The sequence below is a fragment of the Mandrillus leucophaeus genome, unplaced genomic scaffold, assembly GCF_000951045.1.
Source record: "Mandrillus leucophaeus isolate KB7577 unplaced genomic scaffold, Mleu.le_1.0 Scaffold36, whole genome shotgun sequence".
NCBI classification, from domain to species: Eukaryota; Metazoa; Chordata; class Mammalia; order Primates; family Cercopithecidae; genus Mandrillus; species Mandrillus leucophaeus.
In genome coordinates this window covers 1,241,718-1,267,721 of record NW_012103809.1, presented here as the reverse complement: position 1 = coordinate 1,267,721, position 26,004 = coordinate 1,241,718, and the positions used below count along the sequence as shown (strand labels likewise).

General features: G+C 39.7%; 1 protein-coding gene across 2 annotated transcripts; it reads left to right on the top strand.

The window, feature by feature from the left end:
- Positions 1 to 1,453: 1,453 nt before the first annotated feature.
- On the top strand, positions 1,454 to 26,004 carry EEF1E1 (eukaryotic translation elongation factor 1 epsilon 1). Of its 2 annotated transcripts, none has more exons than XM_011989631.1 (4): positions 1,454 to 1,616; positions 7,020 to 7,220; positions 13,853 to 13,948; positions 24,233 to 24,677. In XM_011989631.1, exons 1-4 carry the CDS (start codon positions 1,530 to 1,532, stop codon positions 24,371 to 24,373), a joined length of 525 nt encoding a protein of 174 aa, XP_011845021.1. In that variant the 5' UTR covers positions 1,454 to 1,529; the 3' UTR covers positions 24,374 to 24,677. The 2 variants fall into 2 exon arrangements, with proteins under 2 accessions (XP_011845021.1, XP_011845022.1); XM_011989632.1 differs by lacking the exon at positions 24,233 to 24,677 and adding an exon at positions 25,618 to 26,004 and having other exon boundaries at positions 1,501 to 1,616.

The following is a 26,004-nucleotide window of genomic DNA, read 5'->3' as shown; positions in this document are numbered from 1 at the left end:
ACCAACAAACAAAAAGAACCAAAAACAGTTTTTCAAGAATTTTGTCCTTAAAGCATATCTTACTAAGAGTATACAATTAAATGACTGTGCTATAAAGTCACTTAAAAGAGGTCCACACTGGGTGATGATGTCATCAATTTGATGTGCAATATGCTTTGTTCTGCTTTCAGTTTTTTACAGATTTCTTTTTTAATTTGATATTCTATAATTATGTGAAGGTCAAACCTTATTTTAATTATACCACCCACTGGCATTGGATAAATGTTAAATTTTTTTTTAAATGTTTTATTACAAGCAAGAAGTGTACCTAAACACTGAAAATAGATACGTGAATTATCTTAGAGGGCTAGTCTTTTAAAAAGTAGTAGAATAGCCATTCAATTATCTGAATATGGAAAGTAATACAGATAATTAGTGCATTAACAATCCACTTATACTGAAATTTATTTTGTATTTTGTTATGTTGATTTGGCAAAAGTTTCTTTTCCTTATGTTTACTTCTGCTGCCAGAGTAAACTCATTAAGTATTCTGGGATAGGGAAGGTGTAACACAGTAACAACATTCCCCACTACACTTTGATATTTCTGACTCAATGATGAATTACCTGGTAGGATTTTTCTATTTCTCTCAGACTAATACACACTTTGTTTATTCATTCTTCAATGTGGAAAATATTTAGTATTTTCACAAATCTTTTAGAAATATTCAATATATACTACTAATATACTACTAATTTTCTTTCTTTCTTTTTTTTTGAAGATACAAGAATGTAGCAAGTTAGTGGCGCAAAGTTATGCGCCTTGTTTATATACCAAAACTTCATAAATTACGTAACTAGCTTTCTGGTACTGCAAATAAAGATCATTAATTCCATTAACGGCTGATTTCCCTGAGCTGTAATTATTTGGCCCCTATCTAACATAGGGGTCTGTGAATAATCTTTAAATGTATAATGCTACTGCTAGTGTTGAGCTGCGGATTAACAGTAGAAAAACCAGTTTTTCGAATTCACCACTATAACACAATTAAAAGCCTCATGAATTATGTTACACGTTAGAAACTCCTAATGGATTGTGAACTCTTTGCTATTCAATTTGATTGTTCAAATGTATAGATTTCTGAGCCAAACTAAGGTAAATTTCAGTTCCCATCATATATAAATTCTCTTAGACTAGCAAATGAGTTAATAAACGAGTTACCGCTGGCAGCCATGTCAATAGATTGCTATTTAGAGATCCAGTCTACTGCAGCCACCGAAGCCCGGCCCTGGGGCCGCTCTACCAGCAGCTCCCCAACACTTCGAGTGGAAATTTGCCATCACTTCTCCACCTGTCTCACACCCCGCCCTCAGCCCCGCCCCTTCCACTGGCCCCACCTCCTGCGCTTTGGCCCGCGCTCTCCACGCCCCTTCCGTTCAGCCAATCGCCGCTGAAGTTTGCAGCAGTGGGACTTCCGTTTCCACCAATGCGGGAGGTTCTTGTTCTGCAGGTCTCGCCTCTGCCAGGAGCTACGGCGCTACGGCCGGAAGATGGCGGCGGCCGCAGAGTTGTCGCTGCTGGAGAAGTCCCTGGGACTGAGTAAGGGGAACAAATACAGTGCTCAGGGCGAGCGACAGGTGAGAAGGAGAGGCGGCGCAGAGAGGAAGAGGTGAACGGGAGCGGGGCCTGCCGAGCCCTGGCAGTACCCGGGCCGGCCACCCAATACCGGCGGAGTGAGGATGCTGCTACCCAGCTCCCCACGTGTCTGCGCCGCGAGCAGGCTGGCACCTTTGGGCCTCGGCCCCTGCCGCCCTACCTCCCAGAGGGAGGGGGTAACTAGCTCAGGTCGGGCTCGGCCTGAACTTCACCTCCTGGGAAATCATCCCATTATGAAGAAACGAAACCAGTTGCAGGAGGGTCCTCACAGGGCTCTTAGACCAACCTGGAAGCCCCGCGTTTGTATTCAGTATTAACTGGCTTTTTTTTTTTTTAACCGTAATCGCACCTTTCATTCAGTTATTACACAGCGATTCCGTGATAGCTAACAGGGTACTAGGTAGCACTGTGCTGGGCCTGGGGAATTCAGTGCTGATTTAGGGGAACACGCTTCCTCCCCTCAGGAAGCTTGCTTTTTGGCCGGTTGGACAAACACTGCAACCATTAAATTGAAGGAGTGCCACGTTGCACCATAAATGGCAAAGAGAACACCTAAGGAGTCTTGGCCCAATCTAGGCGATTCGGGGAAGGCGTTTCTAAAGCCTTGGGGTATCAATTTAAGTGTGCGACCCACAGAGAATGAGGGAAACATAACAAGGTATGAGATTGCCTGGTGAGGCACTGTTAGAACGTTTGTGTTTTACAGTTGTTTGTCGTAGAGGGAATGTATTAGAGGAGGAGATTACATCACAAGGTATGAGATTGCCTGGTGAGGCACTGTTAAAACGTTTGTGTTTTACAGTTGTTTGTCGTAGAGGGAATGTATTGGAATGTATTAGAGAAGGAAATTGGTTGTAGGAAGACTACTTTGGATATGTTTTTTTTTTGCTCCTTTGAGATCTTTTTCCAAATGATGTTTGTTTTTTGTCTTTAATTTTTTCTCTTCTTCATTTGGTCCATGTGAAGATCTTGTTTAGAAAGTAGTAGTATAGTTTTTATTTAAGTTAACCTGAAGCCTAGAGAGGTTAAGTGTTCAGCCCTGTGATTGGTGGCAGAGTAGGCATCGGAGCCCAAGTGACCTTCTTTTGGTGTTTCCTCTGCCCCAGTGATGATTCTGTCCCTTCAAGCCCCTACTCGCTAGTTTACTGTATATATTCCGTAATACATATATAATATAAATATAATATATATGACCGAGTGGACAAACATTGCAACCATTTAAATGGAAAGAGTGCCATATATATACACACATATATATGTACACACACACATATATGTACACACACACATATGTACACATACATATATATGTACACATACATATATATAGATTTTTTTTTTTTTTTTTTAAGACGAAGTCTCGCCTGTTGCCCAGGCTGGAGTGCCATGGCATGATCTCCGATCACTGCAACTTCTGCCTCCCGGGTTCCAGCGATTCTTCTGCTTCAGCCTCCCAAGTAGCTGGGATTACAGGTGTGCGCCACCACGATTGGCTAATTTTTGTATTTTTAGTAGAGATGGGGTTGCATCATGTTGTCCAGGCTGATCTTGAACTCCTGACCTCAGGTGATCCACCTGCCCTGGCCTCCTAAAGTGCTGGGATTACAGGCGTGAGCCACCGCGCCTGGTGTAGTTTTTTTTTGTTTGTTTGTTTGTTTTTTTTTTTTTTTTTTGAGAGGGAGTCTCGCGCTGCTGTGGCCCAGGCTGGAGTGCAGTGGCCGGATCTCAGCTCACTGCAAGCTCCGCCTCCTGGGTTTGCGCCATTCTCCTGCCTCAGCCTCCTGAGTAGCTGGGACTACAGGTGCCCGCCACCTCGCCCCGCTATTTTTTTGTATTTTTTAGTAGAGATGGGGTTTCACTGTGTTAGCCAGGATGGTCTCGATCTCCTGACCTCGTGATCCGCCCGTCTCGGCCTCCCAAAGTGCTGGGATTACAGGCTTGAGCCACCGTGCCCGGCCATGTAGTTTATATTTTTCAGGGACCATTGCCAAGATATGAGTATTACCTAGTATGAGAAACAATCATCAGCAAATAACTTAAAGCACAACATAATAAGCACTTTATGGACTGTCGCGGGTGAGCAGCAACTCTCTGGGGCTGGTGGTGCCAGGGCAAGAATTCACCAGGACAGCTGTAGGTAAAGAAAAGCAGATTTATTAGAGAAAGTATGAAAATATGTTGTGAGAGTGCAATGGGCAAGTTAGTAAGAGAGGAGCTAACTGCAAGGAAACAAAGGCTGGCCGGGGATTTCAGGAATAGTACTTCTGCTGTGTGCTGAAGAGGGGTTTGTGCAGTACTGATAACACTAAGGTTGCAGTGAGCTAACTTGAGTTTTCTATCAGCCAGAGGTTCGGTGATAGCTGGACACGGAAAGATTATTGAGTTATTTGTGCAGAAAGGCTGTGTCCTGGACCATGAAGAAAGGCAGACTTGTAGATTATCGGCCTTCTCTTTTTGCTTTCCCTTGGTCCCCTCAACCTGACTTCTTTTCACTAATTAGGACTCCACATGGAGGAAAACACTGTTGAGGAGTGTGAAAAGGGAAGTTAATTCTGACTCTAAAAATGGATTTATAAACTCATGGAAGAGCTGGCGTTTAAGGGATTACGCTTTGAAAGATGTGTAAAACCAATAAATGATGAAGGATTGGGAAGTTTATGGCAGTAAGTAAACCGGTATGAGCAATGATGCAATGCAAGGTAAACCCCAAATCAACAGTTTGAGGCCCAACTGTGAAGACTTTGGAGTTCAGAGTGTGGTTTTAAATTTTATTTTAATTAAAGCATTTTAGCAGTGAGCAGCTAGTGAAAATTTCTGTTTGCTTGTATGGGGAAAGTGCTGGCCATATGTGGTAAGATTCAGCCATTTTTTGGGAAGACAGCTGATAGCAGTGAGCCAGCAATAAGGCATTCTCTGCAGCATTACCAATCATAGTTAAAAACTGAAAGCAGTTCAGAGATCCTTATCCAGGAGAGTGATTCTCTAAATTATGGTACATCAGCACGTGTTATTTAAGGACAGGGATATGTTTCAAGAAATGCATCGTTAGGCAATTTCATCATTGTGTGAACATTATAGAATGTTCTGGGGTTTTTTTGTTTTGTTTTGTTGAGGTGGAGTTTCACTCTTGTTGCCTGGGCTGGAGTGCAATGGCGCGATCTTGGCTCACTGCAACCTCCGCCTCCCGGGTTCAAGCGATTCTCCTGCCTCAGCCTTCCGCGTAGCTGGGATTACAGGCATGCGCCACCACGCCTGGCTAGTTTTTGTATTTTTAGTAGAGACGGGGTTTCTCTGTGTTGGTCAGGCTGGTCTCGTACTCCTGGCCTCAGGTGATCCGCCCGCGTCAGCCTCCCAAAGTGGTGGGATTATAGGCGTGAGCCACCGCGCCCAGCCTTAGAGTATTCTTAAACCTAGATAGTATATCCTACTTCACAAAGAGTAGGTATATGATATAGCCTGTAGCCTATTGCTCCTTCCGGCTACAAACCCGTACTGCATGTGTTACTGTGCTGAATAATGTAGGCAGTTGTAACACAATAGTAAGTATTTGTGCATCTCAATATATTGAAACATGGAAAAGGTACAGTAAAAATACTTGACTGTAATCTTAGGGGACTGCCATTGGATATGCCATGCAGAATATCGTTGACCAGAACATCATTATGCAGTACACAGCTATTGCATAATGCAGCCATTAAAAGTAATTACTTTGAGGACTATGGAACCTTAAAATGAATGTGAAAATAGTATATGTCTCATAATTGCAGCTGCATAAGAATTGTGTACTTTAGGGCTATGTAAAGGAAAGAAAATGGACGTTTGAGCCAATAGGACTTTATTCAAACACTGGCTCGGCCATTGCAAACCTAGCGACCTTGGTTTTTATTATCTGTAAAATGAGGATGAGATTACTTACCTTATCTTACAAGATGTAATGTTTAGATGAGAAGGTAACTGGGAATTTTTTTAGAGCATGGTTGGGTTGTGGATAATTTATTTTTACAAATAATTGTCTTTAGAGTTAGTTCTGTCCCCTCCTGCCCAGCAATTGTGAGTCATTTGATTTCTCTTTTTTCCCCCAAATATACCATACATTCAGTACACACATCTTGGTGTTACCACAAAGTTAACACACTCAGGTAACCACCCAGTCAAGGAACAGAACATTACTGGCACCCCTCAGAGGGTTCCGTATTGTTTTCTTTCAGTACATTTAATTTATTGGTGATCCTAGAGATTGTGGTTTCATTTGAGTTGAAGGCAGAAGTGAGAAGTCAAGGAGCTATGAATAGTGAATGGAAAGTGGAAAGAACTTTTACCACCTTTACTTTGAAGTTACTTCCTGACTTTGAATCTGTATCCTGTAAAGTATTAATCTCCTTGGAGACTTCACCAAGTGCTGTTGATGTAGGTGTATGAAAATGCCTTGCAAAGTGTAAATCATTACAGAGAACGAGATATAATTCGGCTGGATGCGGTGGCCCACACCTGTAATCCCAGCACTTTGGGAGGCCGAGGTGGGTGGATCACGAGGTCGGGAGTTCGAGACCAGCCTGGCCAACATAGTGAAACCCCGTCTCTACTAAAATTACAAAAAATTGCTGGGTGTGTTGGCACGTGCCTGTAGTCCCAGCTACTCGGGAGGCTGAGGTGGGAGAATCCCTTGAACCAGGAGGCAGAGGTTGCAGTGAGCTGAGACCATGCCATTGCACTCCAGCCTGGGTGACAGAGTGAGATTCCGTCCCCTCCCCCCCCAAAAAAAGATGCTATTTCATTGCAGAAAAAAGCAGCAGTCTTACCAAAAAAAAAACAGTTCTTTTTTCATTTGCTTAAGTCATTGAGATTGTATAGTTATTATTTGTGTTTGGTCAGTCTTCCCGTTAGGTAATACTTTCCATTTTCTTTTACATTTCTCATAATGCATTATGCTTATTTGTGTATCAAGAAAATTTAAATTAATTGTCAATTTCTTATACACAAGCAAACTTGTGTTGCTATTGTAATAGGGGAAACATGAAGTCAGGTTTATTTAAATATGATCACTTTGCTATATAATAGGGTGCAGGTAAGCTTGATTGAAATTAATACTGTATAATTAGAGTTTCCATTTTCTCTCATTGTACATAGCTTAAAATTATTGTAGTAATATTATACTGATTTTTGCAATGTTAATAGCAGTTTCATCATCAAGCATCTGTTACCACATTGTAAATTATTTAACTGCTATTTTCCAGACTTTCATTTGTATGTAATTTGGTATCTTAGAGTAAAATCCGGGATTATTTCAAAAAAACAGTTGAGGGATTTTGTGGTTACTTGGAAGTTGTAATCATGATGTGGTCTTTGTTTTTTAAATTCTGTGAACTTTTTTTTTTCTTTTTAAGATTCCAGTTCTTCAGACAAACAATGGTCCAAGTCTAACAGGATTGACTACTATAGCAGCTCATCTCGTCAAGCAAGCCAACAAAGAATATTTGCTGGGGAGTACTGCAGAAGAAAAAGCAATCGTTCAGCAATGGTTAGAGTACAGGGTCACTCAGATAGATGGACACTCCAGTAAAAATGATATCCACACACTGCTGAAGGTATCATGACTTCTCTTATAGGCTGAAATGCATGAACTGTTAATTGGAAATCTCTTTCCCCTCAGATTAAAAAGCTGCAGCTGTTGGCTTTCTTCACCTCTTTCCTTCTGCCTCAGTAGTTTGCATCTGTTATTCCCTCTGCCTGGAACAGACTCTGTCCTTCCCCAGCCCCGCCCTCCCCCTCAGATCTCAGCTGAGGTACGCTGCCTTAGAAACTTTCTTGACTACTTCTCTCTCAGCTGGATGAGGTTCTTTTTTCTATATGCAGTCACAGCACCCTGTGCTTTTCCTTCAGAACCTTTGCCATAGTAATTACAGTATTATAATACGACTTTTCTTGTTTTTTTAATGTGATGCTCCACTCGACAATCCCGATTCTCTAAGAGGTAAAGTACTTTCTTAGAGGCAAGAGAGAATCAGAATCTTTTAGGGTTGTAGTTTGAAAAAACTCTCATCTGAGAAAGCTCACCTTTCCCTGTTTTGAGAATCATTGCTTTAAATTTTTATTTTCAAAGGCATCAAATAATAAAATAATCTACTGGATATAGCTTCAGAGTTACCAAGAATAAAAAAAATTCCGAAGTTATTTTTGTTAATTTATTTATATAAAAAGAAAGCAGATTTTAAAAGATTTTGTTGAAGCTTTAAATTTGAGAGAAACTTGAGAGATTATCCAGACAACAGCATATCGCTGTAGAAATTCCTTCTGTTTCTTAATTTTATTGTGATTGTTTTATCATGGCAATAAAAGTTGTGCAAGAAAGGTCTTCCTTTATCACGCTGGGCAAAATGGCTCAAACTGTATTCTTGATAGATGCCATCAAGAGAACTGGTAGAAATTCAGTTTCAGAACTTGGCCCTCTGTATGTCTGTCATGATCAACCATTTATTCTTAATACCATAGTGGTCATTCACAGGGACCCTTCTCTTGTGCCCCTACTATTGACAGTATTTCCAGGGGGAAGCAGTCATATCCTCCCTCCAAGTGAATTTGAGATTTCAGGCAAATAAAAAGTGAACACAACCTTCTTTTATAGTTTTCCAAAGGAAAGGATAGTAATGAACTTGATTCTGAAAGATAGGAACAGAATTTCAATGAATTGGGTTTTTAAGGTTCAAAAGTTACATTAATAGATGTGGTATTAGAAGCATAGAAGTAACTTCCAAAGTGTTGTCTCTGAGACATGTAAATATTTAATTGGGAGCCTCTATTTAATGTGTGTGGAGCTGGGCAATTTGCATTGTTTTTGAAATGTATGTGGAGCTGGGCAATTTGCATTGTCTTCCTTGTTTGACCGCAGTCTGCTCATCTGCACCTACAACATAAGCACTTGCAATGCACCAGGATGCAGTTCTAAGGGCTGGTGGTGCATTAGACACAGTTTCTGCCGTTACAGAACTCAGACTGGCAGGTGAGACTGATTATGTATAGAGTGGATTGCAATGTGATTTTGGCCACATGCACAGATGAGAAAAGGGTTGTTTTGTTTTGTTTTGTTTTTTTTGAGACAGGGTCTCACTCTGTCACCCAGGCTGGAGTGCAGTGGTGCAATCTTGGCCCACTGCAGCCTCCGCCTCCTGGGTTCAAGCGATTCTTGTGCCTCAGCCTCCCAAGTAAATGGGATTACAGGCACACCGGGATTACAGGCGCGCACCACCACGCATGGCTTATTTTTTTGTGTGTTTAGTAGAGATAGGGTTTCTCTGTGTTGGCCAGGCTGGTCTTAACTCCTGAACTCAAATGGTCCTCCCACCTCAGCCTCCCGAAGTGCTGGAATTACTGGTGTGAGCCACCTTGCCTGGCCAGTAAACTGTTTTTTTGTTCACTGACAATGTGTTGTCAGCACCTGTTTATGTCAACAAGTATTCACTTACAGTCTCCTTTTAATAACATGTTAGTGTTGCATCATATACAATGCAGGGCACTGACTCCCTGAGCAGTTGAAAATCCATGTATAATTTTGATTCCCCAAAAACTCAATTGCTAATATCCTACCATTAACTGCAAGCCTTACCTGTAACATAAAGCAAATTAATACATAGTTTGTATTTTATGTGTGTTATATACTGTATTCTTAAAGTAAGCTAGAGAAAAGAATATTATTAAGAAAATCATAAGGAGGAAAGAATACGTTTACTATTCATTAAGTGGAAGTGGATTGTCATATAGGTCTTTATCCTCATAGTCTTCACTTCACATCGAGTAGGCTGAGGAGGAGGAGGAAGAGCAAGAGTTTGTCTTATTCTCTTGGGTGGCAGAGGCAGAAGAAAATTTGTGTTTAAGTGGACCTGTGCAATTCCAACCTGCGTTGTTCAAGGGTTAACTGTAATTATACCACAATTTAAATTATGTGTCCCTCAATAGTTACTAGATTGTAGCTAAATATTTGAGCACATTCCCATTGTTTCCTTAGCCTTTTTGTTTTTTTTTTTTTTGAAACAGAGTCTTACTCTGTCACACAGGCTGCAACCTCTGCCTCCGGGTTCAAGTGATTCTTCTGCCTCAGCCTCCCAAGTAGCTGGGATTACAGGTGTATGCTACCACACCCAGCTAATTTTTTTTGTATTTTTAGTAGAGATGGGGTTTCACCATGTTGACCAGGCTGGTCTTGAATTCCTAACCTCAAGAGGTTTGCCCGCCTTGGCCTCCCGAAGTGTTGGGATTACAGGAGTGAGCCACCGCGCCCGGCCTCCTTAGGCTAAATTCCTACAAGATAAACTGCTAGGCTAAAAGCTATATATGTTTAAGCTATGTTGCTCATTTGTCCTCTAGAAAAGTACATCATTATAGTATCGTAGCGTAATAGAGTGGCCTCTTCCCCAAAACTAACATGGTATTACCTCTTTCTCCTTCACTACCCCAATTTAATTACCAAAACAAGAAAATTAAAAATTATTTGTTTGAGGCCGTGCGCGGTGGCTCACGTCTGAAATCCCAGCACTTTGGGAGGCTGAGGCGGGCAGATCACTTGAGGTTAGGAGTTCGAGACCAGCCTGGCCAACATGGTGGAACCCTTTCTCTACTAAAAACAGAAAAATTAGCTGGGCGTGATGGTGCACACCTGTAGTCCCAACTGCTCAGGAGGCTGAGGCAGGAGAATCACTTGAACCTGGGAGCTGGAGGTTGCAGTGAGCCAAGGTCACCCCACTGTACTCCAGCCTGGGCAACAGAGCAAGGCTCTGTCTCAAACAAACAAACAAACAAAAAATTATTTGCTTATTTTTTTTGAATACAATTAATAATGTGTCATTTTCATACTGCTTATTAGCTATTTTATTATTTTTAAAAATTTACATGTATTCTTTGCCTGTGTTTATACTGGGCTGTATAGGTTTTTATTATTTATTTTTAAAACTCTTGCTTTTAGGATATTATGAAAGGGTTTAATTCTTATTTGTCAAAGTTCCATTTCAGTGCTAAAACCACAATGCTAAGTTTAAATGCCTCATAAATAAGGTAGTATATAATTTCAAAAAGCAGGCAGTGCAAAACACTAACGTGTTGAGTCTAGATGGAGGGTATATAGTTGTTTATTTTACTGCTTTTTCAACTTTTTTGTATTATTAGAAAGTTTGATAGACGGAAGGAAAAATAAAAATCAGGTGGAATTGTAGGGGAAGTATTTAAAAAGTTTGACAATAGCATCAGAAAGAATTGTAAAAAAAAAAAAAAAAGACACAAACGTCAGACATAATTAGTTCTCACCTGTGAATATTTTAAATGTGTGAAACTCTGTCTTTTGGTAGGAAAAATTTTAGTTATATCATGAACCCAGAAAATATTACCTAGTCATCGTTTATAAAAACTACATTTTTAAGAGTCTTGGCCGGGCGCGGTGGCTCACGCCTGTAATCCCAGCACTTTGGGAGGCTGAGGCGTGCTGATCACGAGGTCAGTTCAAGACCAGCCTGGCCAACATAGTGAAACCCCCATCTCTACTAAAAATACAAAAAATTAGCCGGGCATGTTGTGTGCCTGTGGTCCCAGCTACTTAGGAGGCTAAGGCAGGAGAATTGCTTGAACCCTGGAGGCGGAGGTTGTGGTGAGCCAAGATCGTGCCACTGCACTCTAGTCTGGGCAACAGAGTGAGACTCCGTCTCAAAAAAAAAAAGGGGGGGTCTTTATCTCTAAAATATGCATATAGATTCTGTTTTTGGAGAAAATATACAAAACTGTTATTGTTTCAGGTCTTCTTGAAATTAAATGAAGATGTATTTATTTTATTTGAAATTTAATTAAGATATTTAATTTCTTATACTTTCTCAAAGTTGATTTCTCTGAAGATATTTGGAGAGAAATCATATCCATTCAACAGATTACCGTAAAATTTAAGTGGTAGTCCCTAATATACCAATACATTCTACCCTTTCCACCGAAATTTTATTTTGATTCTTCCATGCCTGTCTCATTTGTGTCTATATTCCTTTATGTTCTCATCTGTACCACCTTTAGGGTCCCATATTCATATACTGTTTTGAAAATGACTGTCTTTAAATGAAAATCATAAGAGAAAGTGTGTTTACTCTTTATTAAGTGGAAGTGGATTATCATAAAGGTCTTCATCCGCATTCTCTTCATGTTGAGCATGTATCATGTTCACTTTGTTTGCAAATTCAAAGAGATTAAATTAAATTCTGCAAACATTTTTTATTGATTGCTGAACCACTATATCCCAGACACTTTGGGATGTTGCTATGGTCTGAATGTTTGACTGCCCCTCCCCAAATTTATATGTTAAAATTCTAACCCCCAAAGTGATGGAGTTAGGAGGTGGGGTCTTTGGGGTGATTAAGTCCTGGAGGCAGAACGTTCATGAATGGAATTATTGCCCTAAAAAAAGGCCTGGGAGAGACCTCACCCCTTCCACCTGGTTCCTGTGAACCAGGAAGCAAGCCCTTACCAGACACTGCATCTGCCATCACCACCTTCATCTTAGACTTCCAGCCTCCAGAACTGTGAGGAATAAATCTCTCTTGTTTACAAGCCACCCAGTCTATATATTCTATTACAGTTGCCCAAGTGGACTAAGACAGATGTGATTTGTGAATCGGAACAAAATGCCCTCTCTATAGTTTAAGGAATTCTTCTAGAATAAATGCTGTTGATCACTGGACAGTGTTTTATATCTAGTCTTTAGAGGAGCCTCAAAGAATATCTAATAATAGTTCATATAACTTATTTACAAAATCTTCCTCTGAAGGTTTTATGAATCTGTTGTTTCACTTAATTGACTGTAATTCAATGTAAATTCCTGTTCTGCTAAATTTAAGTGTTAATTTTAAGAGAAGCCAACAGTTTCCGTCTCAGGAAATTGACGTATTCATACTGGTCTGCCAGACAATACTTCTAACAAAAGTAAAAATAGATAAATTGGACTATGTCAAAATTAAACATTTCTGGACATAATCAAAGGAGACAACAGAGTGAAAAGGCAACCTACAGAGTAGGAGAAAGTATTTGTAAATCATATGTGGGATAAGGGGTTAATACTCAGAATATGTAAAGAACTCCTACAGCTCAGCAACAAAAAAACCCAATATCCTGATTTCAAAAGTGGCAAAGGACTTTAGTATACATTTAGCCAAAGAAGATATATCAATGGCCAGCAAGCATATGAAAAGATGCTGGAATCACTATTCGTTAGGGAAATGTAGATCACGTTTACAATGGGATATCATCTCACACCCATTAGGATGGCTACTACCAAAAAAAATCCCGCAGAGTAACATGTGTTGGTGAGAATATGAAGAAATGGTAACCCTTGTGCATTGTTGGTGGGAATGTAAAATGTACAACTGCTATGAAAAGCAGAATAGCACTTCCTCAAGACATTAATAGAATTACCATATGGTCCAGCAATTGTACTTGTAGGTATATACCCAAAATAATTAAAAGCATGGTTTTGAAGATATGTTTGTACACTCCTGTTCACAGCAGCATTACAATAGCCAACGTGGAAACAACCATGTCTGTTGACACAGGAATCAATAAAATGTGGTCTATACACACAACGGAATATTATACAGCCCTAAAAAGGAAGGAAATTCTGACATGTGCTGCATGCTACATGGAGGAACTTTATATTCAGTGAAACAAGCCAGTTACAAAAGTACATGTATTTTGTGATTGCTGTTATATGAGGTATCTAAAGTAGTCACATTCATAGAGACAAGGTAGAATGGTGGTTGCCAGGACCTAGAGGCTAGGGGAAATGGGTGAATTATTGTTTCATGGATATAGAGTTTCTTAGAATTCTCTAAAGAGATTGAAATTGTTGGGGAATTTTTTATATTGTAATGGAAAAAATAAGTGTAACTAATGAGCATGAGTAACAAAATGTTTCTAAAAACAAAAAGCTAGACTTTAAAATGATCATAGATGGCATTTTGAATATCATTTTCTAATGTTTTCTTGTTTCTTTAAGACTAGTGATGTTTAGCCTGTTTTTTTAAAATCAGGTGACTGGCGTGTGATTTGTGATTTTGAACGAATATTAATGTCAAAGGGTAAATTTATTAAATGGCGATATTTTGTTTTCTATTAGCCTAAATCTTGTAAGTTGTTATATGGTAATTAACTTTATTATTACTGTTTTTTACATTAATATTTATTTGTTTTTTTTTTTTTCTAGGATCTTAATTCATATCTTGAAGATAAAGTCTACCTTACAGGGTATAACTTTACCTTAGCAGATATCCTATTGTACTATGGACTTCATCGCTTTATAGTGAGTATTTGAATAGTTACTAGCTTTTTTTCTGTAGTGTTCAGAATGATTTTTAAAACTTTGTCTTGAATTTAAATCAGATTTGCATTTTCAGCTTATCAAATAAAAATGAAAGGAATTACCGTATACAAGGTGCCTGTGTAAAAACTCCTTTCACATACCCAGTTAACACAGTTGCTTCCTTTTCTTTGAGCTTGATTTTCTTCCTATGCTTCTGCTCTTCTTCAGCAGTGACTTCTCCAGCCATGCTTTAGGTTTTGTCGTCATCCCCTGGACCCCATATTCCTACCATTCTACCTGTAGATCTTAACTTCAGTACCCCCATCTTCTGTGTAACCACCTGTGATGGTTAATACTGAGTGTCAACTTGATTGGATTGAAGATGCAAAGTATTAATCCTGGGTGTGTCTGTGAGGGTGTTGCCAAAGGAGATTCACACTTGAGTCAGTGGGCTGGGGAAGGCAGACCCACCCTGAATCTGGATGGGCACCATCTAATCAGCTGCCAGCGGACATAAAGCAGGCAGAAAAACATGAAAAGGTTAGACTGCTTTAGCCTTCCAGCTTACACCTTTCTTCCATGCTGGACGCTTTCTGCCCTCAAACATCAGACTCCCAAGTTCTTCAGTTTTGGAACTCAGACTGACTCTCCTTGCTCCTCAGCCTGAAGATGGCCTATTGTAGGACCTTGTGATTGTGTGAGTTAATACTTAATAAACTCCTTTATTTATGTATTTATATATTCCATTAATTCTGTCCCTCTAGAGAACCCTGACTAATACACGGCTTATCTTAGCTCTTTTAATCTCTTAGTGTCTAATTTCTATCTGATATAATTTGACTCCTGTTTTCCAAATCTGTATACTTTCTTCCCCACCCAACCTAGACCCCCTTTTGTGTAACTTCAGCTACATCCTCTTAATATCTTCAGCTCCTTTGCTTTACCCTACAGTCACCACCTTTTCCCTGTAAGTTCCCGGCTCTTGGCCAGTCCAAATAAATGTCTTCATTCTTACATCCAAGATCCAAGCTGAGCTCTACTGGAGAAATTACAACACTGTAGATTACTGCCACTAAAAATGTTTACTATCCAATTGCAGCCGGGCTCTCATACTGGATCAGCTCCTTTTTTTTTTTTTTTTTTTCTCCCAGGGATACTTCCAAACCTTTACTTCTTTCCTTAAGCCCCTTCCTTCTTCCTCCTTTATCTTTAGTCCTTATCACCAAGCCTTCCTCCATCATTTGACTAGAAAAATGGAGGCTGTTCATCTGAATCCCTTCATTTTCCAGCCTGCCTGTTTGTGCATCCTTGTCTATCTTGTCTCCTTTTCCTGGGCTCAGCCTTGCCTTTTTCCTAGACCAATCCATTTGTATTAGTCCATTTTCATGCTGCTGATAAAGACATACCTGAGACTGGGTAATATAAACAGAAAAAAGGGTTTAGTGGACTTACAGTTCCACATGGCTGGGGAAGCCTCACAATCATGACAGAAGACAAGGAAGAGCAAGTCATGTCTTAAATGGATGGCAGCAGGCAGAGAGGGCTGGTGCAGGGGAACTCCCACTTATAAAACCATCAGATCTCATGAGATTTACTATCACAAGAACAGCACAGGGAAGACCTGCCCCGTGACACGGTTACCTCCCACCAGGTTCCTCCTGTGACATGTGGAAGTTACATTTCAAAATGAGATTTGGGTGGGTACACAGCCAAACCATATCACCATTCATCTGACTCTTACCTCAATCTCCTCTCCACCTCCTGCCCCCTTTCTGGATCTTTGCTCCAGATTGTATTTCCTTTCTTTTTATTTCAGTCTTGCCCACTACCTACATGGTCAGTCTCTTTATTTTAAATTTGTTCGTGAACAATGACATAATATTCAGTATGTTCTTGGCACTGTTCTTCATGCTGTATAAATGTTGACTCATTTAGTCCTAATAACAGCCATATAGGGTAGGCACTAATATTATCAGCCCCATTTTACAGATGAGATAACTGAGGCATAGAGAGGTCAAATGTTTTGAGATTGCCTAAGTAAGTGGTGGAACAAGGTCCAGAAACCAGACACTTTGGCCCCAGAGTGTGTGCTTTCTTACACCCATCTCTCTGCCTGAAAGCTTGGCTCAACTCCCCATCACCCCAACACCCATCTTCCCCCGTGGAAAAAAACAAACTCATGCATTTTTGTGCGTTGTGCGCCTCATGCATCCAGTCAGTCAGATCCTGATGTCCAGCTCCTGAATGCCTCTCACATGTGTCTTTTCCTCTGATCCCGATGACATTGCCCAAGTTCCAGCATTTAGAATCTTTTGTTCATCTAAAGAGGATGGACTGTAAGCCATGAGATTGGTGACCCTTGGAGCAGTCTTTCTCATGACCGTGTCTTTTTCTTTCTCAAAATAATTAACTCGGCTGGGCGCAGTAGCTCACCCCAGCTACTTTGGGAGGCCAAGGCGGGTGGATCACCTGAGGTCAGGAGTTTGAAACCAGCCTGGCCAACATGGCGAAACCCCATCTCTACTGAAAACACAAAAATTAGCCAGGCGTGGTGGCTCACGTCTGTCATCCCAGCACTTTGGGAGGCCAAGGCAAGTGGATCACCTGAGGTCAGGAGTTCGAGACCACCCTGGTCAACATGGCGAAACCCCGTCTCTACTAAAACTACAAAAATCAGCCAGGCATGGTGGCATGTGCCTGAAATCCCAGCTACTCCAGAGGCTGAGGCAGGAGAATCACTTGAATCCAGGAGGCAGAGGTTGCAGTGAGCAGAGATCGCAGCACTGCACTCCAGCTTGGGCGACAAGAGTGAAATTCTGTCTCAGTTCGTCTGACTCCTACCTCCCTTGCTATCCTCCTTCCTGTCATTCTCTCAGCCACAACATATGCCCCAGAGCCTGCTGGATGCTGGGCTCTTTCTACCCAGCGTCCTTGCATTGCTCTTCTCTTTTGCTCCCTGGTCCCAGCCCTTCCTTTCCTCCCCACTTCATTTGCATTTTCCAAGTATCTCTCTGTTCCCGCTCATTCCTCGGCTGAATCCCTCTCAGGCCCCTAAACCGTATTGAGGTGCTCCTTCCTGTGTGTGTGTTCGTACCTCATATACACCTTAGGTCTAGCTTGTTTCACTCTTACTGTAATTCTTTGAAAATCTCCCTCTCTAAATTATAAGCTGCTTGACTCAATGATTGTAGCGGCACATATTTGTAACACCATTGTCTGAGGTAATTCCTGGCACGTGTATGTAGTCGCCCCTGATAAACACTGAATAAAATTTTAAACGTATTTCTCTATGCTTTTCAAGGAGTTTCCTATATACTTTCTCATTGTGCCTCATCACTAAGAAGGAAATAGGACCAGTGTTATTAGCCTCCTTTTACAGAGAAGGAAACTAATGCTTAGGAAACTTGAGGTTTAAAGGCGCAGTGCTCAGTTTTTGGAAGGGCCGAACTAGGTCTTCTGACTGAAGTGTCTTAACGTGTGGGGAAGCTCTTTGTGTTATAAACTATGAAATACCGTAATAATTGAGGCCTGCGCAGGCCCCAACCTCTCCATGGTTTGGGGCTGCTATCTGCCTCATAAAGCAAAGTGGAGGGTTTGTCTTTTGGAAAAACAAAGTCGTTTTCTCCTCTGAAAAAGCCTCCTACATAGTTGGCTTTGCCATTTGCCAAGAATAAGAGGGCACAGATTGAGGCCTCATGAGTCTGGGTTTTCAGTTGAGGTTGCAGAGAGAAGACAGGGATTGTAACCAGAAAATTCAGAATGGAATGTAGTTCCCTCCAGAACTCCTGGGCTTCATGACAGTCGTAGAAGTGGATTCCTTTTGGCTTCCCCTCACCCCACAAACATACTGTAATAATGCATAATACAGTTATTAGTCCCCTACTCAAGCTATAATCCCTAGGTTTGAATTTACTTGACTTTATTGTGAATTGTTCCTCAAAGATCCCTCAGTGATTATGTTAAATTCTACAACATTATTGTAATGGCTTAGAATGATCCTTCATTTAGTATAAGACTATTATGAGTTTTAAATGATTTATTGAAAGCCCACTGTGTATGCCCACTATTTTATACTTGGGAGGGAGACAACAGAAGTATAAAACTATTTTCAGGGGCATATTAATCTTATTGAAGAAATTAGACTGTTTTACATGAAAGCAATTAATGAAGTAGAGAAAATGGAATCCAGTGCTAATCTCTGGTCAGAATATTATGTTATTAATGAACGAGGCAGATGAGTAGAATATAGAATCATAAAATTGTCAGAAAAATATCTGAAGATTTGGATGGCCTTGGCTATCTAAGGGAATTTTCATTGTTTTGGAAAGCTTATGATAAGTTTGATTACACATGTTCTTTGTAAATAGGGTGACCACATGATTTCTCATCCAAAACACTTGACTGTGAAAGAAGGCCTGTTAATAATTACATTGGGACAACAGGAGTGAAGTAGAATGAATGTTCCCCATACTTACAAAGAATATGATTCAATTTACACAAAATAAGGGACGGGAGAGGATATGTCTGATTTCTGTTCATCCCCTCTTGGCTTTTAGCACAGTGCCTTGCACAGCTGAATACGTATTGAGATTAGCAATATTAAGTCTGGGCATGATGGCTCATGCTTGTAATCCCAGTACTTTGGGAGGCTAAGGCAGGTAGATTGCTTGAGCCCAGGAGTTCATGACCAGCCTGGGCAACAGGGCAAAACCCGTCTCTATTTAAAAAAAAAAAAAAAAGAAAAAAATTAACCAGGCATGGTAGCTCTGCGCCTGTAGTCCCAGCTACTTGGGGGAATGAGGTAGGAGGATCATCTGAGCCCAGGGAGGTCGAGGCCACAGTGAGTCATGATTGCACCACTGCATTCCAGCCTGGGCAACAGAGAGACCCTGTCTTAAAAAAATAAATAAAACAATATTTAACAACTGGTACCCATTTATAGTTCCTATTTCAGATTTTTTATCTTTGTAGTGAAAGTGTAATGTAATTTAAGTGATGTTAGTTAAATGTAGAGAAAGTTTATTGGAGTTGAAATACATTGATTACCAGCTTCTTTTTATTCCATTCTAGGTTCAATATATTTTAGTAGCTTTTGGAATTTAAAATGATGATGAGGCACAACTTACCTCATTTCAAAATGAAAAAGCCTCCAAGGTAAAGAGGATTTGCTGCTAAGGTATCTAAGCATCTCTCTCCTGGTGGCAGCCTACATACAGTCTTTGAACTTGGGGGAGTCTGTACTTGATTTTAGTAAGACTGTGCTGCTGTGAGCATGGCTACCCAACAGGGCTCCAAGAACAATTTCTATCTGAAAACCACAATAACAAACTTGTTGACTTTTTAAAAAAATATATATTTAAATGTGACATATGTTTTGACATTTAACTTTTTAAGCTTTATATTAGGAAAAATGTCATCAGTCATCCTGTGTGATGACAGCCAGCAGGCTAGTGAATGTCTTTTCAGACCCACAAGATCTGGCTTGCTGTGGCATCGGGCTGTCATTAAGAAGGAGAGTATTTTTGTAATCCCAGCACTTTCGGAGACCGAGGCGGGTGGATCATGAGGTCAGGAGATCGAGACCATTCTGGCTAACACGGTGAAACCCCGTCTCTACTAAAAAATACAAAAAATTAGCTGGGCACAGTGGCAGGCGCCTGTAGTCCCAGCTACTCAGGAGGCTGAGGCAGAAGAATGGCGTGAACCCAGGAGTCGGAGCTTGCAGTGAGCCGAGAATGCGCCGCTGCCCTCCAGCCTGGGCGACAGAGCAACACTCCGTCTCAAAAAAAAAAAAAAGATGATACTGAAGTGCAACTCATAATCCAAGTGTGTAATTAAATTTTCCTTTCCTCTAGTTTATGCAGGTTTTGCAGTAAGGAAAGGAAATACTCTGAAAAGGAGGGAACTTGTTTGGAATTCCTTTGCCAGCAGAATGAACAAGGTCATAATCCTATAGTGCAAAATATTCATAGCGCTATCTGCAAAGTTATTTAATTACGAGTCTAAGTGCACTGGAGGGCACTTGGTTTTTAGGCAGGTTAGAAGTGTTTCATTCAGTACTGCATGTTAAAGTTCGGGTTACTTTAACAATATTTAGCACTCTCTATGTGTTAACATTTTCTATTTTGGAATGTATGTCCTCTTCATATATAGTGACTAGGATGTTATGATTAAAGATATCCTTATCTTTTTCAAAGTGAAATTGAGTAGATTAATATGTAAATCACTGTTGACCATCCTTTTGGGTTCCTGTCATGAGTCAAAGTATCTCTCCCACTCTAGTCCAAGTGCAGGCAAAGTAATCAGAGAAATAAACACCTTCTCAAGGAACAGGCCTCACAGACTAAAACCTACACAATGGCAGAATCGCACTGTGATGTTAAATGGCATTCCTGTTAAGTTGGGTACAAATACTTACAGATGTGGAATAAGTGATTTCTAGGTGTTAAGGTAGGGTAGGTGTGAGGTGTAGATTGGCCACCTGCTGATATTTACCAGGTCTTTGTGCTTTGTTTGCTTTGGCAGTATTACTTATTTTTGGCCTCATGCATTCCTTCATTTGTTTGTTCATGTTATTCAGTACGGAATATGTAATCAGCACAGTGTACAAAACAGCAGTCAAGGAACCTTCGAGTCATCAGATAATCCCACTGTATTTTGTTTCATTGTGAGCCCAATTTTAGTCATGGCTGAGTTATTCTGAGATCTGGTCTATCTTAACTCCATTTGAGGAATATTATGTTGCCTTTCCTTTGTTATACTGCCTGTTAGTGTGGCTGTTTATTATAACACCAGTGACTCACTGCTTTCTTAAAGTGATTTCACTAGTAGATAGTCATCCCTGTGAACAGACTGTTACTCAAGATTATTAAAATCCTTTGTAATATTATGTGCTTCTTGACTGTAAGATTGTTATCAACTGAAATACTTTTGTTCTGAAGTTTGGAGCACCATTGGAGGCATGTGGTTCTTTTATAAGAAAGGAAAAATAAAAGAAATAACTGCAAAATAGTCCAGGAGCCCTGGCCCTAAAGAATGTCCCAAAGGCGGCAGCGTGGTGCCAGTTGGAAAGGTAACAAAGCAGCGTGTCACCCTGATCTGGAATGGGTCACTTAAAGTGTTTCTCACATGACTTCATGGAAAATTAGTGATTCAGAATATTATCTGCTTGGCTTTAAAGTTCAAAGTCGTGATAGAGTGCCAATATAAATTAAAAGGAATTATTAGGCAGAAAGAGCCAAGCACCACTATAGACACACTGGCATGCAGACCGACATGAAGCAGGAAATGGTAACTAGAACAATTGCATTATTTCCTGTTGTAAGAAAGGAAAAAGAACTTTAGCTAGAAAGGGATGGTGGAAAACCAGTGTTGTAAGTGAAGTAGTCCAGGGGATCCCATCAGAAATGTTTTTAAAATCTGTAAATTTGGTGAGGGGAGAAATCTGTTCATTTCTTTGTTTACAGCAAGTTTATATAGGGAATGTCTTCCAAAAAAGTAGCAGAGTTAAGAAGTCAAGGTCATTCATAATTATCTCAGACTCAAAGGGACAAGTTCCAAAGTTTAAACTGTAAAAAGAGGTGAAAGTGGTAACCGTAACCTCATCCTTTTTGAAAAACTCTGTGAGTTTCCGGCAAAAGTTTCCTGAGGGAAAATGAATAAATGTAGTCTCTAAAATAGATCATCTAAAATTATTGTAAAATGGATCATCTAGCTAAAAATTATTGGAATAGGGGGCTGGGCACGGTGGCTCACGCCTGTAACCCAGGCACTTTGGGAGACCAAGGCTGGTGGATCACTTGAGGCCAGGAGTTCAAGACCAGCCTGGCCAACATGGCGAAACCACGTCTCTACTAAAAATACAAAAAATTAGCCGAGCGTGGTGGTATGTGCCTGTAGTCCCAGCTACTCAGGAGGCTGAGGCAGGAGAATCACTTGAACCCAGAAAGTAGAGGTTGCAGTGAGCCCAGATCGTGCCATTGCACTCCAGCCTGGGCAACAGAGTAAGACTCCGTCTCAAAAAAAAAAAAAAAAAAATCATTGGAATAAATTAGGAATCGTTAGAAGCTTTAGGAGCTCTTGGAATAAAAACTATTTTGTACTGTGGGTCTGTTGATAATCCTGACACTGGAGACTCCAAATGTAAAATGTTTAAGTTGGAGAATATTTGTTTTGCTGTGTTCTGTGTGTTATTATTGTTTTAAATAATAGGCCTGTGAGCAACATATACTAGTCCTCTGTGACAGCAAATGCTGTTCTGAAATACAAATATCACAGATAACATTGCCCTTTTTACCTAGTTTAAAATCTGTGTGAACAACTTGAATATAAACAAGCATTAGTACCCTGTTGTTTGGAAGTGCTTTACCAAATAGCTGAGTGGAGAATTACCTGAAATGAAAGAGCTATGAAAGGACTAAAATGATAAGAGGTCAGATTTGAATCATCATATATTTCAGCAGCTAACATGAAATCAAGTTGGAGTAAAACTTATTATTACATCTGTTTGCTTTAACTATCAGCAAAGAAATTTGTCGAAGTTGATTTTGAATTTTATTCATTCATTCATTCATTTTTCGTAAGAAAGCTCCCATTTCTTGTTAGATTTGCAGCTGTGTTTATTACTGGTTGAGCTTTTAATAAATCGTACATTTTCTTTTGAAGTCCTTGGTGAAGTTTACATATAGTAAAGATTTAGAAAGAGAACAAAATGCTCTTTTACAAAATATTTTTCACAATATTTTTGAAATATAGACTGATGCTCAGTTTAGTCCACAAATGATTAAGTGCTGCCTATGAAAACACACCTGACACGGAGATGCTCCTTTCAGTTTGAATCTACCAGGTAGCCTCATGTAATTCTTTACATGTGAAACCATGAATTTTCTTAATAAACATTAAACTTTTACATTAAAAAAGACATTCTTGGCCAGTTTTCTTGACTGATGTGTTCTTTATCTCTGTGCCATGGACTGACTGTTAGAGATGAGACAGTTATAGTAACATCTTTCTAAGCAGACACAACCTACGCACCTTAAACAGATGAATATGTTTTTATGATGTGCTAGAGCAGCTTGTGTGTGGGATTTCCGTAAGTATCACTAAAACCCGGAACTTACATTTTTATGAAACAGAAGCAGTGAAGATTCTCCCTGCTAACAACTTAAGTAAACTGAGCCAACAAATAAGATTCCAAATGAACATTTAATGAGAAAATACTGCCTACTTTTTAATTGTATTGTTAACATCCTTTTGTATTCTGTAATAATGATTGCATGTAGAGTGATTTGTCCTTCAGCTTTGGTGATCTGGTAACTTAGCAGAATGCTTGCCTGGAGAACAAGTATGTGCTAAATTCTGAAAAGCAAAGGACATCCATCTCACTAAAAATGTCTCCCAACAAGCAGGCAGCTGGTGGGTTTGTACCGCTTGCGGGGTGACTGAGTTCTTTCTTTCTGCAAACACTCCTGTCACTGTTATAGAGACTTGCACTATCTGTTTAGTAAATGTGACTTAGGAGAAGGAACTACACTACCCATTCGTGGGGCATGGCTGCAAGTTACTGCCCTGCTGGTTTTCTGTCTACCTGATAACTCTCAATAATTCCAAAATTTATCTTAGAGAAAAGTCTTTGAGTCACCTACTTCGGAATTTGAGCCCAGTGAAATGATAAGCACCTGCAGTTTGTATCACATCTCCCTCTAACCAAATCTCTGAGCATTCTTGTAGCTTGATAGCAAATTGGGTGAACTGCTACATTCACTAAAAGACTGGGTTCAGCTTTATTGCAAACAGAATTACGAAAGTCTGTTCTCACGCATTTACTCAGCCTCCTTCATCTGAGTCACATGCCACTAGCAATAGCCCTCCCCTTATATTAAGCAATATTCACTTGAAATGGATCATTTCGGTTTTTTAGGTTTACTAAAAAATAGTAGAGAAAGAACTGTATCTTAATCTATCTTCCTTTCCAATGAAGTAAAAAACAAATTCTTTGACCTCCAAATCCTCAGTTAATGTAAATTTTGCATTTGTTGAAAACTTGATATTTCCCAGGAAGCACATCTGGTTTTGAACTGAACATAGCATTGAACATGAAGAACTTTTACAAGTCAGTGTTCTTTGGGCTGAAACTTTTACTCCTATCTGAATATGTTGGCTTTTGAGAACTCTTGGGGGATTGATGTTGTTGTTTTTCAACTTCTATCTCCTACTTAAGTGGTATTAATAGTTGTGCTTATGTAACATCTGTGTTGTGTGTGTATGTTTTTAATCTCTACTTAGGTTGACCTGACAGTTCAAGAAAAGGAGAAATACCTTAATGTGTCTCGCTGGTTTTGTCACATTCAGCATTATCCAGGCATCAGGCAACATCTGTCTAGTGTTGTCTTCATCAAGAACAGACTCTATACTAATTCCCACTAGAAGCTGTCCATGCCATACAGAAGATGTATTAAAAATGTTTTAAATGGAAAATGTACTCTGGGCCACAGGACTAATGTAAATTAATATACAGTCAGTCATTATTTGTTGAAGTTGATAGAATTTTTGAAGTGTAAACTTGTGTCTGAATGTTTTATTTGTTCTTTAGTTGAAGTTTTGCGATTTTTATGTCAAAATTCAATTGCTCTTAAACAAGTTGAGATCAAGTTATCAATTAACCTTGTTTTTAATAGATGACATTTATTTCAATAAAAGTTGCAAATCAGGGGCTTAATCTTAAAAAAAATTGGTGGTCCTTTCAATGGTTGACATATTTGGCTATTTATTAATCTCTCTTTCATATTCTAAAATTCATTTTCCCCTGATGGATATTTATGGTAGTTTGTTAAGAACTGTGATAAATTGTGCCAAGGAAACAGGGAAGACAGATGGATTTGTTTTAAATATTTATGTGAGCTAGTAAATGTGGTTGAAAAAATATTTCTTGGTTGTTTCTTTCTTTCTGTAGTCAGTGTTCATTGGGGTGAAACGAACTACCAAACTGTCCTACGGGAAACTGGAGGAAGATACATTCTTCCAGGTCCTCTTGAGTTAATGATTCTTTTTTGTTGTTAGGCTTATTGTAATATGCAGTGGTCAAAAAGAGATGGGAAATTCTTCCTCCTGTAAGGAGGAAAATAAATATAAAAACGGAGATGGGAAAGTCTTACTGTCCCACTAATTTTGGATTTTGAAGTACTAGATTTTTTCTAAACTGAAAGCCAACTCTCATGGAAAGAACTGCTGTTAAAGTGCTGTGTGAAGAACGGAGGCACTTCATTAAAAGATCTGTACATTTTATAACTCTTGCTGGTTGAATAAATAATAGTTATTGTAGCGCTAAAGACCGTATCTTTACAAATAATGAGAAAAATGGGGTCTTCGGGGGCTTTCCCGTTTAATGCTACTTAATGTTTTCATGTTGATGCTGAGTCTGACCAGTGGACCCGTCAGAGTTCTAGCAGAAAGAGCAGATACTTGGGAAATATACAGCACTCAAGTTGAGTCCTGTTTTTATCACTTAGTAGCTGTATGACTGTAAACAAAGCAGTTAATCATGTTTTCTTAATCTCCAAAAATAAAAAGATAATGCTAAATTAGGAGGATTAATGTAGACAACATGAAGAAAAAAGCCTAATACGTAGCTCTTGGCCATCAGTAAGGTTAGTTTCCTTTCTCTTCTCCAGGCAAATCATGATTTTGTTGTTTATAACAAAATGAGGATTGTAACAGGCCCCCATTTTTGCCTCTCAAGTTACTGAGTCAGGAGGCTTAACAGGCCAGGTGTGTGAACACGGCACACCTCATTTTACTGCATCTTCAACACATTGAAGGTTTGTGGCAACCCTGCTTCGAGCGAGTCTGTTGGCACCGTTTTTCCATCAGCTTGTGCTTGCTTCATGTCTCTGTGTCACATTTTGGTAATTCTCACATTATTTTGAATTTTTTTCATTACTGTGTCTGTTACAGTGATCTGTGTCCCGTGACCTTTTTTACTATTGTTATTATTTTTGGGGTGCCACAAACCATGCCCATATAAGACTTCAGACTTAATAAATGTTGTGTGTGTTCTG